Below are 13165 nucleotides of genomic sequence, written 5' to 3' on the forward strand. Positions count from 1 at the left end.
TGGAGGGGAGGAAAAACAGGAAATTTGAGTTGATACATGCTGTAGAGAAGAGCAGCCCTAATTCTTGAGTGTGAGAACTCCATTGATGATCACTCATGATCCTATCTGTTACTACTGCTTCTGTTGTATTTAGTAAATAAAGATTAATCAATTTGCCAGAAAGTAATGTGAGTTGCTATCAGTGTCTGTCCTGTATTTTTAAAATGTGGAATAAACATTTATCTAACTGTATAATCCCCAAATGAACACTTTGGCATTTTTTTGCCACTGGAGGGCTCCCATATTTAACTGAAGTACACAACAATAAAAATTGGGAAGATAAAGCTCTTATAAGTGTAGGAACATAACTAAACTTTCCAAACTGTCAGAAGGAAGTTCTGAAGCAAAACTCTGTGCGTATGGATTTTGAGTTAGAATTTTGTGCCTCTGAAAAAAGTGGAAACTGTATTCCTGTGGTGTAACTGTCTGTTAAAAATTGCATGTGTAATCACTGAGTAAATGTGTAGTAAAATAACTTAGATTAAAATCTCCAGTATCTTGGTAGGTACTCCCTTTCACTTCTAAGTGGTTGGCATCTCCTAGCTATCTACGTTTGGGTGCTCACTGGAGCTGGGAGATGGCAGCAGGCAGTTACTCCCAAGCACTGCCAGCTCAGCATTTGGAAGCAGCAGACCTGTGGTAGGGACTGCAAGTATAAACATGAGTGAGATTTCTGGGGGCAGAGGGGAAGAGATACTTAAAGGCTTTCCAAGATTTTTGCCTAAATGCTGCTTTTTTGAGAAATCTTTAGCTTAGTGTTTCATGAAAGTATCATATTTTGTGTATTGTATTTTAACTCCTGTTGTGGTAACATTGCATTATAAAAGTCATAGGGCTAGGCTGGCTACTTACCTGTAGTAGGTTCCAAAGAGTTTAGCTTTGAGACCACTGTTCAAAACTAGAAGCTGTCTCTGGTTTTCGCATCTTTTTCAGCACTAGTTTAAAAATTGTGTGCTTCTGTTTTGTATTTTGCTGGCTGTATCAGAGAGGTAGAATATGAAACAGCAAAGGAAGTACTTCTGTTTTTGTAATTGTGATGTTTACTCTGTAAAATTTCAGGTAAAATACCATTCAGTGCACGTCGTGTCCACCGATAAATACAGTTAAATGGGAGCTAATAAAAAATAAGGCTCACGGTAGCTGTGCTTTGGCTTATAGGGAATTTCCTGTAAAATAGTCTATTTTGAGACATATATTGACTCTACATGCGCACTTGTCAGTTAAGAAGAAATAAATTTAGCTATGTTACAAGAACATGCTTTTGATCGGTTTACCTTGGCCTCTGGTGGCTTCAAGCAGAGAAGCAAAATGAGTTCTGTGTATTGAAACAAAGATTTTTTTCGATCTTTAAGCAGTGTCATTTCACCTGCGTTCTCTGATTTGGGTGGTTTTTGTTGCCAGTGTGCGAGTGTCACCTCTGGAAATTTATAATAAAGTTAAAATAAAAGTGTGTTTTAATATCTTTAATATCTTTTCTAACAGCAACAATTTCATGAACTGGATGATAGGAAGCGAGTTCTTACAGAGAACTGCAAAGAATTGCTGAAAAAAGCTCGACAGGTCTGCAAACTGAGTCCGGATCAACATCTTCCAAAAGAATTTCAAACTGTATGTACAATACCAAATGTCTGCATACCTCTTAAATTTTGAATGATGTACACTATTCTGACTTCTCCAGCAAAGAATGTTATATATTTTATATCAGAAGGCTACCAGTAAAGGATTTTGTGTACTTCTCTTAGTGTTGACTCATACATTGTCACTTATCATTTCAAAGCACCTTTAAATAGTGCTGGGGTATCCTCTGCCTATCACTTTGTTTTGTACGTAAGGGAGAGAAAATTTGATCTGAAATTTCAATTAAAATCCATAGTCTTGGGTTCATAGAAATAATTAGAGCCATGTTTTTCTATCTTCTTGCTCTAATGGAGCAACACAAAAGAACTGCAATCTAGGCCCACCTGCTTACCTGGAGGTCTTCCCAGCCTCTGGAAGTATTTGCATGGCTTAAGTAGCATAGCCCCTGGCTTATACTGAATCTGTGAGCATTGGTACCTGCACAAGGTAGGCAACTAAGGAGCAATGAATTGTGTGTCTTTGTTATGTGATAGCACTTGTAACCTTCTTTCTCTGTCCAGGATAGATTGTGAGAGACTCTTGCTGTGTTGAATTTTTAATATATGACATCCCAATTAAAAGTAATAGAATATTTTCTGGTTAATTCGATTTCTTTTTAGCGAACTTGAGTCCTTCATTAGCATTGCTGTGTAACACATATATCCCTTCTCTTGCAGGCTTTTCAGACTCTTCCAGCCACGTTGGAGGAAATAGATGCTTTTCTGAATGAAGAGAGAAATAGAGCCTCCTGTTTTACAGGCCTGAGTGCTTCGGTATGTTCACTGCTTTCCCTCCGCCCTCCCTTCCTCCTCCTCCACCCGTATTGTACTTGCTTCCCACTCTGTGCTAGATCTCTGGGTATAATAAGCTAGACAGCAGGAACAATGTGCTGTAAATGCCAGATTCTGCATCTATTAGAATCTTAAGTAGGTTCTTCCAAAAGAACAGTGTGTTCTGTGCCTTTTTTAAAAAAAAAAAAGTTGCAGTAACCTGAAATAAGCAATGCTTTACAGTTTCTTTGCTTTAAAGCTAGAAATGTATCATGTTCAGTGCAATAGTCTATATAGTTGTGTTTAAACGGAATCAGTGCAGTGTGATATTTTTACAGTAATGGTTAGAATTGGCAAACATTGTGTTGACTGCTTGTTTTTTTTATTCTGACAGGTTGTCGAAGAATACCGTAAGCAGACACAAGAAATACAGCAGTTGACGGAATATCTAGAGGAAAAGAAAAATGAATTGGATAACTATAAGCAAAAGATTTCACAGGTAATAGCTGGAATTATCACTTCTGCATCAGTATGTCTTTATTAGAATAGAATGTATGTACAGAATTAAAGGGTAACTTTCCAAGTTGTCTTGAATGTAAACTGAGTTGTTAGCTTCTGTAACTGTGATCTTTTTTAATTTAAATGCCATCTCTAAAGGAGAATTCAGCTACTAAAAATGGTTTTACATGGATATGTCTACTTCTAGGTCAAAGAAAGGTGGCTAAACCCCTTGAAAAAGCTGGTTGAGCAAATTAATGAGAAGTTCAGTAGCTTCTTTAGTTCTATGCAGTGTGTTGGTGAAGTTGATCTTCATGTGGAAAATGAGGTATGATTTATTTTTCACACAGAAGAATAATATGCATATTTTCACGCATCATCTTTTGCTTGTATATTGCTGGAGAAAAAAATGCCAAGTTGTAATTTGGATTGTAGGAAAGATGTTCTTTTAAAAACAACCCAAACTTTTACTGATGAACACACTTTTTTTTGTGCTAGAGTTGACTTGCCAGTCTGATTAAAGGAGAGCGAGTCTTTGTCCAGATGCATAGGACTTCAGCTCACTGACTTTTTGGAAGCTCCGTGCAACTTACAGGGCTTGATTAGAAGCTTTGTATTTACTTTAGCTGTAGCTCATATTTATGAAGTTAGTGATTTAATCCTACATTTTTAGCTAATTTGGTATTCTATTATCATTTAGTGGCTAAGTCTACAATTATTAAGTGTTGTATTGATTTGGTTCTACATGTAGTTTCTACTCAAGTCTGCTGACATTTTGTCTGGTTTGGAAGTAGCAATCATCTGGCCCCACCTGACGCCCTCAGTAACATTTATACACAGGGTTTACCTCTGCATGAGTTTAAAGCACCAGTAGTACCTTGGGGAGAAATACTCAGTGCAGTGGACTATAGAGAAATTAGGTATTTTGTTTTAAATTGATCTCTGTAATGATTTTAAGACTCATATGTAATGCATAGGCTCCATAACAGTGAAAGTTAGCATTTACACATTTTTTGCTGTTGTAAATTACTGAAGCAGCTTTTCTTAAAATATTTGAAATGGTAGTTATTACTGGGGGCAGAACAGTGACTGACAAGGCAGTTTAGGTGAACTGCATAGAAATGTTTATATACAAACTAGTATTGTGAAACAGTAGGAAATTAAAACATGGACTTTTCAGTTTGTTTGACAGTTACCTACAGAGTCAGATCTATTTTACATGAATACCGTCTTTTATCTGAAAGTAAGATGGGAGAGAGTACACAGAAAAGCAGTAAAGCAGTTTAAAAGCAAAAGGAGCCTGGACTATCTGAATACCTTCTTTGGAAGGCCTTGCTTTTCTCTTGTAAACATATCACAAATAGTTCAAGAAGTTAGCTAGTGGTACTGTGCCAATGACTAAAACTTTTTCCTCGAGGGATCAACACCTATACAGAGAAGTGGATAATCTGTTCTCAAGCTTGGATTCCTTACTGTTCTTTTCTGCAGGAGACTCTTTTGCCCTGACCTGTAGATATCATAGAATCATGTAATTGTTTGGGTTGGAAAAGACCTTAAAGATCATCTAGTTTCAAATCCCCTGCCATGGGCAGGGACACCTAGATTAGCTTCCTCAAAGCCTTGTCCAACCTGGCCTTGAACACTTCCAGGGATGTGGCATCTGCGACTTCTCTGGGCAACCTGTTCCACTGCCTCACCACCCTCAGAGAGAAGAATTTCTTCCTTAGGTCTAATCTAAATCTCCCCTCTTTCAGTTTAAAGCCATTGCCCCTTGTCCTGTCACTACACGCCCTTGTAAAAAGTCGCTTTCCAGCCTTCTTGTAGGCCTCATTTAAGTACTAGAAGGCTGCTAGAAGGTCTCCCTGGTGCTACTCTTGTCCAGGCTGAGCAACCCAAACTCTCAGCCTGTCTTCATAGGAGAGGTGCTCCAGCCCTCGAATCACCTTCGTGGCCCTCCTCTGGACTTGCTCCAACAGCTCCGTTTTGTTCTTATCCTGGTGTTGAGGGGCTCCAGAGCTAAAAGCAGTATTACGGGTGAGGTCTCATGAGATCAGAGGAGAGGGGCAAAATTGCTTCCCTCAACCTGCTGGCCACACTTCTTTGGATGCAGCCCAGGACACGGTTGGCTTTCCGGGCTGCAAACGCACATTGCTGGCTCATGTTGAGCTTCTCATCAACCAACAACCCCAAGTCCTTTTCCTCAGGGCTGTTCTCAATCCATTCCCCACCCAGCCTGTACTTGTGCTTGGGATTGCCCCGACCCATGTGCAGGACCTTGCCACTTGTTGAACTTCATGAGGTTCTCACAGGCCCACCTCTCCAGCCTGTCAAGGTTCCTCTGGATGTCATCCCTTCTCTCCGGCATGTCAACTGCACCACACAGCTTGGTTTCGTCAGCAAACTTGCTGAGGGTGCACTCGATCCCACTGTCCATCTCAACGACAGAGATGTTAAACAGCACCGGCCCCAATACTGACCCCTGAGGAGCACCACTCGTCACTGGTCTCCACTTGGACATCGAGCTGTTGAGCACAACTCTGAGTGCAACTATCCAGCCAATTCGTTATTCACTAACTCTGAGTGCAACTATCCAGCCAATTCGTTATTCACTAACTCAAAAGAAGTATCAAAGGGAGATGCTCAAGGCAGAATTATCTTTGTTAGAAATATTCCCATGACACTGAAGTTCAAGCCTCTTGTTAGTCTGCCCTGCAGAAACCTTGAGATATGATGATGTCCTTGGTGTTAGTACCTTCTGTGTGAAACACTCTACTAGGTTCTTCCTTGACACCCTAGCAGAAACTGCAGTGAACGTTCTGACTTTCCTTGGTAGCACTTGGTAACCAAAATTCAGATTACTAGCAGTGATCACCCTCACCTTCCTTGATTCCCAACAGGGAGTTTTGAGCATCATTCTTGACAGGTCCTGGGATATCTGTCAGTTACATGAACTGGCATTCTCAGTAGTCTGGCAACAAAGGCCTGACTTTCTGATACCATTGTGGCTGTGCTGAAAGGCAGATCTTTTTTACTGAAGTTTTTGCCAGCCTGTACCTTGTAAACTTCTCCGAGCCTAGTTTCAGTCTGTGCCAATGCCTCTGAAGGTGCACTGGACCTAGAGGCCTTAGGTCCTGTTTTTTCATTTCTTCTTACATGAAGTTGTTGTGTTCTTGATGTTCCAAATCCCTGTCCCTTTCCAAAGAGTATAGGAAAAGCTCTGCAATTATCTGTTAAGGAGGAAACAGGAACTAAATTGTGAACTTAAGGATACTTTTTTACTCCACTATGCTAAGTGTTCCTAGTCATAAGCAAGCCAGACTGTGAGTCTGTTGAGATTGATCCTGACAATCAAGTACCAGATTCTACTAAAATAGAGAAAGTTCATCTAAGCTATGCTGCTGTTATTGTCACTTATTAGGAGAATGTCTTACTAGTTCCCCTTAGCAAAATGCCAACTCCAGAAAGGTCATTGCAGCAATATTAATTTGTTTTGAAAGCACACCCCATGATTTTCCTTCTTAGGCTCCTGATTATCAGGCATGGCTATCAAACTACAATCTGCAAATCCAATATGCTAATTATTCTTCCGATAAGCTGCATTAAATGCCAAAGAATTTTTTCCATAGTGAGGGAGAATGAAATGGTAACGCGAATCAGCTTGTAAATAGTTTAAGTTGCATTAAGCATTGTTTTGTTCCAGTGTGTCTGTCATGATCATATGGCCATCCTTCTCAAGGCAGGTCTTCAGTTTGTTTTTGGAAGTGGCAGCCTGTTGCCTACGGGGAAAACATCGAGGGTGAGAAAGGTGACCTGTCTTCAAAATTGCAAAAAATTGGCGCTTAGCAAACATGAGTTTATAACTATGTCAGGCCATCTTCATTCTCTCCTAAAGCGTGCATCCATTTGCCTCAAGGATTCGCAGTTCCATATTTCTGTAATACTGGTATACCAGAAGCACCAGAGGTTTGTAGTACCTGAAAGCAAATACAAGACCTTATGCTTTCCAGTCCTGAGGATGTGTGTCTGCCTGCAGGTGTAGTAAAACAACAGGAACACCAAAATATGGCTTGTTCTTCTGATTTAGCAGATCGGCTAATCTGAGAGGATGTGGTACATCCTCTCTAATGTTAGATGCTATCTGGTGTGTACATTACTCATCCCAAAGCAAGACCTGAAGGTAGCAAAGAAGCTGAAGATTGTTCCTACAGACTTGAAGTTCCTTAGGCAGTTTTAAGACTTTGAGATAGTATGGCATATTTACTTCATGGTGTCTTTTGGACGTTGTTGTGGTTCATAAAAGCCAGACTTACAGTGGGACTCTGCTCTGCCAGGTCACCCAGGTTCATACGCCTTTTGATGACTGTGGTATGTGGTAATCTGAACCAAACTAGCATGTGCCAGATCCATGGGATGGTCTCCTCATTGTCTCTTTGCCACAACTGTTCTTTCTAAATCTAGAAGTAGTCTGTGAGTAACCATCAGAAATTACCTCCACTCCTTTCTTCTACACTAAGCATTACACTTACGTTATCAGAGTAACGTTAGTTGATGACCTCTCCAGGTGCAGGATTTACACTTCTGCAGTGACTATGAGTAAACCTCTTGAAACTCATATTCCTGAAACTTTTGGATCTTCCCTGTAGCTCTCATTAACTTGATAGGTGTGTATAAAGATTTTTGTCTTCTGTAGACCAAACGGTAAGCAATCAGTGTGGGCTGTCTGCACTGGGGATTGCATTCCCATTCCTGCACTGAACTTGTCTGAACTTCAGAAATATTAGCAAGTACTTCAGAGATTTATTTTTTTCCCTTGAATCATGAATGTATTTCCTTACATGTGCCTTTTTTTGAACCACATTACTTATCCCCACACCTATGCATCATTGACTCAGACTGCTGACAAGCATCCCTTTTCAGTTAAAAGGCCAGGGTCGGAACCCTTATGTGTGATTTTCCTGACTCGGTATGAGAGAGAAATTGCTGTTGTGGTGGATTTTGTAGGGGCTTTGTATCTCAATCTGCTAGTGGAGGAGAAGTGAAAGATTCAATTAGACTCCTTGAACTTGAAGAGGTTCAGATGGAATCTTAACCTACACCCAGTCACCTCACTGTTGAAGTTGATAGCGTCATGTACCCTAATGCATTTTTTCCGATGGATGGGATTGAGAGGGCCATTGCTTTCTCCTTTTTCTAGCCAAGATTTTTTTTTCTTGTTGATGTTCTTAAGGACATATATGAAACAATTCACATATTGATATTAAGTTGAACCGAAGTAGTTCATAGACCCCTATAGGACATTTGGCATAGATTTCCTTTAATTGGCATGTCATTATCAAGTAAGCTGTAGTACAGAGAAACTGAGTCTAACAGGTACTGGCTTTTATAGGAGGAGTACGACAAGTATGGGATTCGTATTAGAGTCAAATTCCACAGTAGCACAGAACTTCATGAATTGACTCCATATCATCAGAGCGGAGGTGAGAAAAGTGTTTCCACTATGTTGTACCTGATGGCTCTACAGGAACTCAACAGATGTCCTTTCAGGGTTGTAGATGAAATAAATCAGGTGAGGATCAATAATGCAGTTTATAACCTCTTACTATACAGATTCTTATGATATAGTGGAGAGAACAGACTTTTTTTTTTTCCCCCCACCCAGGGAATGGATTCAGAGAATGAGAGAAGAGTTTTTGAAATGGTTGTGAAAACGGCTTGTAAAGAAAACACGTCGCAGTACTTCTTCGTTACACCAAAGGTGTGTGGTGGAAAATGAAATTGAAAGTTTAATGGGTCGGAGGGTTGTTTTGTATGATAATATCCCTATAAATGCTGTGTAACCCTTCTCTGCTTTACCTAAGAACTTAATATTAAAGGGTAACTGTGAGATAATTTGTCCATTTTAAGGGCAGTCCTGGCAGGAAATCGGACAACTTATACCAAAGCTTATCTCATCATAAGCATATTCTGGAATTGTGGCCTCTGTGGAAATATCACAAGTTAACCACCAGTGGATGGGGGCACCATGTAACACGACTGTCAAATGTAATGCCTCTAGCTCACACAGAATTGGGATTGTAGCAGAGACCAACTTCCAAACAAGTCAGATAATGATATTAGAACAGGCTAGCGCTGCTGACATCAGAAGAATTAGGAGTCCCACATTAATGGAGGAAAACTATTTCAAGTAATAATCTGAGATTTACAATCTCAGAAAAGGTCAGTGCTACGCTCCATGGAGAATGGCTTGGAGGGGACTTTTCAGTCAAGAATGACCAGTGCTTAATTGTGCTTTTCTGTTAAAATACAAAAAAAATAGTAATTGACTTGGCGATGTGGTGACGTGATGCTGTGGCTTGAAAAGACTAGTAGGTGTGGTCACTGTTCACCTGCACCTTTAACAGAGGCTAATGTTATGTTCAACTTGATCCAAGACAGATTGAACCAGTAAAAGTTACTTGTACACCAAGGAGGCAAGCATTCAGTAATGGGCTGTATGCTTTTATTAAGATACCAGTTCTTCTGCATCCCCTACTTCTCTGTATTTTAGAAAATCTGGCTGGTATGTGCTATTCTTTTCTTTAAATAGCAGTTGAAGGACCTGAGAAAAGCCACCTACAGCATCTACCTGACTGAAAGTAGGAGGAAGGTGATGCTTGTTCTTTCTGATCTTGCAGTATACTAACCTCCACACAGTTTGGTCCTTTCCTGTCCACATTGCTTCTTTCTTGTTCTGTGTGTTATCTATCTCCTTTTGTCTTCTTGAAGTTTCTCTCCTTATCCAGTCTGCTTTTCTGTGCTCTCACCTACTTTGAGAAATAAGAGAGTGGTTTGGATGCGGAAAGAATAGACATCTCTACTAACTGTAATGCTTCCCACATACAAGGAACTGTAGAAAACGACTGTCTAGGGTTCAGAGTCTGTTTTAAAAGTTGTGCTCACTGTCAAATTACAAAGAATAGAGAATGGGGAAAATTGAGTGTGCAAAGCTAACCAGAAAGATTAGAATAAAAATGAGAAAGCAGAAGGAAGAAATTTTAGAGGCTTAAAAAAAAAAGTCCATTTAACACATGGTAAAAGGAAGATCAAGGAATGTGTTGCACTACTATTCAGCAGCAAGGGATGGTGTTATGAAGAGGTGGTTGAAGTTACTTCTTTCTACTTTTCTGTCTCTCCATGAGCTGCAAGTAGGTGATCACCACAGTTAACATGGTGAAGTTGTAATGGCCTACCACAAAGAACATTATTGAGATAGCACTTCATGTAAAGGTTTGAGCTGATGAGATAGTTTGAGTGGGCTGCATTAGAGCGTAATTAAAAGGCTGTACAGAGCAGGCTAAGGAGAAATCCAGACTCTGCAGTTCCAGTGACTTACCTGCAGTTCCTGAGCCTACGCTATATGTCATCAGTTGGTAGAAAGTGAGTATGTAATCACGTACCAGAAAGTATGACAAATTGTCAAACTAAGCTGTGGATACAGTGGGTTTACTCAGTATGTTGAATCCTCAGCTATATTTCTAAGCAAGCTACAGAGGGGAAGGGGTATAGATTAATATGCAGTAGAGTTGATTAGGAAAATTGTATTCTGTATAGTTTTCACTATCAGAATGAGCAGGTAAACTGAATATATTCCTTAGGAGTGAGTCTTGGGTTTGAAAATCAGTATTTTTAATATCAGTCTGGGCTGAAACAGATTACATTTATTAAACATGCAAATAATCGCTCTGTTGGGAGTGAATGCTTCTTTGCTGTAGAGTAAGATTAGCATTCAAAATAATCTTAGATTAGTTAACTTTATTTGAAAATGCTTGTCTGATGCATTTCAGCACAGACAAGCATAGGACTTGGTATTAAATACCAAGTGAGAAAAATCAACAACAGCATCCGGCCTAAGGCACAAATAGCTAAATGACTGGGGAAAGAGAAGTTACTGTGGGTGACAAGTTGAGCATCAGTTGCAAGTACATTGTTAAAAGTCATCCTGAGCACTGCCAATAACCCTATAGCTTGCGTGAGTCTGCTGGGCTGGTGCCTGACAAGATTTGTACTACGGGAAGTGTCCAGCCTTGGCTGTTACACTTCAGAAGTCGTACAGTGGCTGGAGTCACCCCAGAAGACAGCAGTGCAACTTTTAAGAAGTTTTGAAGGTTTCGAATTTCCACTAATGGAGATGGCTTAGCTCAGAGGAGCATGAGGCCGAAGAGAAACATAATAATTGTGCCCAAGTAACTGTACCTCCTGCCCTGCCCTGGCAAAAAAGGAAAAACAGCCAATACTCTCTGCCTGTTGTGGATACAGCAAAAAAGTAATGACCTCGTTTGCCGCAAGAAGGGTGCAGATTAGAGACGAAGATTTTCTTGTAGTAAGAACAGAAGCATGGAAATTGCTTGAAGAATGAGTGGAGTCTCTTTGGGGGGTTTCTAGGAACAAATATACCTCATCTGTCACAAAGGCTATAATCCTCCCATATTGACCTTTTGAGATGTAAGGCTTTATGTAGACCTATTCACCTTTTTTAGATAATGGGGAACATCTCTTTGAGCTATTTTGACTTTGGGTTTTGTATTTTTCAGCTCCTGCAGAATCTCACTTACAATGACAAGATGACGGTGTTATTTGTCTACAATGGCCCTTTGATGTTGGAGGCAAACAAATGGAGCTTAAAGTCTTTCTGTAGGCGGCGGCGACGACTTGGAAGGATGGATGAACAGTGATATATATATATATATATATGTAAAATATATAGTGGTTTTGTAGAACCTTTTGGAACATCTGGCTTTCAAGACATCAGAAATTGATGCGAAGAATTGACTGCAAAGAATTGATGATAAAAAACTTTGATTCTTAAACTTGTGTAAAAGTGTAACAGATTTCAAGTGCATGATTTTTTTTCAAATCTTTTCTCCAGAGACTCTACTTTTTCTCAATGGTAGTTTTAAATAAAAAGGAAGTTTCTTATGTTTTGCTATTTTATCAGTAATGTAGCATCAGAAGCATAGTTAATTTTTCTAGATTATACTGGACTAATTCTATGTCTAGTTTTGTTTTGTTTCAAAATATTGGAATTTGCTTTTGGTAAATAATGTTTCCCTAACACAGTTAAGGATGTTATCCAAACTTGCTATTGAAATGGAAACTTTTTGACTGAGTGAAGATGTATAGGAAGAAAATGGACTGCAAGTAGCTGTGCTACTTACAGAAAGCTTTTTTTTTTGTGAAAATACACCTGAAATTAATATAACGAATATACTATTGTTAGAGTAATATACTTTTTCATTGTTATTTAATATTTTTGAGCTAACGCTCCGTTTGATATTCCTGGAAGGATGAGGTCTTTATTTTTCTAGCAAGTCTCTCTTTGCAAGGAGACTGACAAAGAGCCAGGTCTTTTTGAAACAACAAGCTAGCGAGTTTGCAGAAGTAAAGCTAAGCAATTTGTAACTTTTTGCTGTTTTTTCAAGTTAAATTTGGTATGGTTTTGGTGGTAGATGGAGAAAATAGTCCCATTGATTTCACAGTTGAAACCAGGAGGCTTTTCACAAGACTTCAGCTGCATTGAAGTGATTGTATACACAATGGCTTTTCAATAGATAGCCATAAAATTAATTAGTGGGGTTTTGGCCGTAGCCATTAAGCATTTGAAAATACATGTTATCAACAGCATGCTGAATACCTAAAATAAAGTCCCAGTTATTTAGTTAACTATTAAAAAGAAAAATAATACTGAAATTGTGAAGAGTGTGATTTGTAAAGAACTGGAAACTACGATAGGTATGTAAAATGTACGTAAAAATGATTGAGTGCCAGGACACCTTCTGAAAATATGCAGTGTCCTTGTTGTCACAAGGGGAGTAGCTTTCAACAGAATTTTATACAAAATTTGGTGTCCATTTGAATTTATTGGAGTGGGAGTTATTCTTAACAGCGTCCTGTCAGTCAGCTTCACCAGTAGCTTGACTTATCAGACTTTTTACACTAGAACATTAGAAATAGAATAACCCACTGCAAAGCGTAAACTAGGATCTGAAAGGTTTTGGGTATTGAAAGTTAAGTACTGTAATTTTTGTTTTGAGTAGACAAGCCTTTAAGGGAATGGAGAACTACAAATTCTTATATTGCAGGCCACTGTTGATCAATGGGGAGCTCTGTCCGACTGTGAAATGAGTTCCTGGAATAAGTTCCTTGAGATTAGTGTCCATACACCAATATTCGACAGAAGAACTAAAGGAGTGTGGAAACTCGGG

At 39.3% G+C, this 13165-nt stretch overlaps 1 protein-coding gene across 2 annotated transcripts in view; it reads left to right on the plus strand.

The window, feature by feature from the left end:
* The window catches only part of SMC5 (structural maintenance of chromosomes 5), a 56589-nt gene extending 44801 nt beyond the window's left edge, over positions 1 to 11788 (plus strand). The window contains exons 18-24 of one of the 2 annotated variants that reach the window (XM_086628866.1): positions 1522 to 1647; positions 2334 to 2429; positions 2821 to 2925; positions 3133 to 3252; positions 8311 to 8490; positions 8584 to 8679; positions 11495 to 11788. In XM_086628866.1, coding sequence (XP_086484992.1) covers positions 1522 to 1647; positions 2334 to 2429; positions 2821 to 2925; positions 3133 to 3252; positions 8311 to 8490; positions 8584 to 8679; positions 11495 to 11635 — 864 coding nt within the window. In that variant the 3' untranslated portion in view covers positions 11636 to 11788. The remainder of the gene's footprint in view (positions 1 to 1521; positions 1648 to 2333; positions 2430 to 2820; positions 2926 to 3132; positions 3253 to 8310; positions 8491 to 8583; positions 8680 to 11494) is intronic. The other variant, XM_086628865.1, reaches the window with a different exon arrangement.
* Positions 11789 to 13165: the final 1377 nt, after the last annotated feature.

The sequence above is a fragment of the Tauraco erythrolophus genome, chromosome Z (genome assembly GCF_009769465.1).
Source record: "Tauraco erythrolophus isolate bTauEry1 chromosome Z, bTauEry1.pri, whole genome shotgun sequence".
Taxonomy (NCBI): domain Eukaryota; kingdom Metazoa; phylum Chordata; class Aves; order Musophagiformes; family Musophagidae; genus Tauraco; species Tauraco erythrolophus.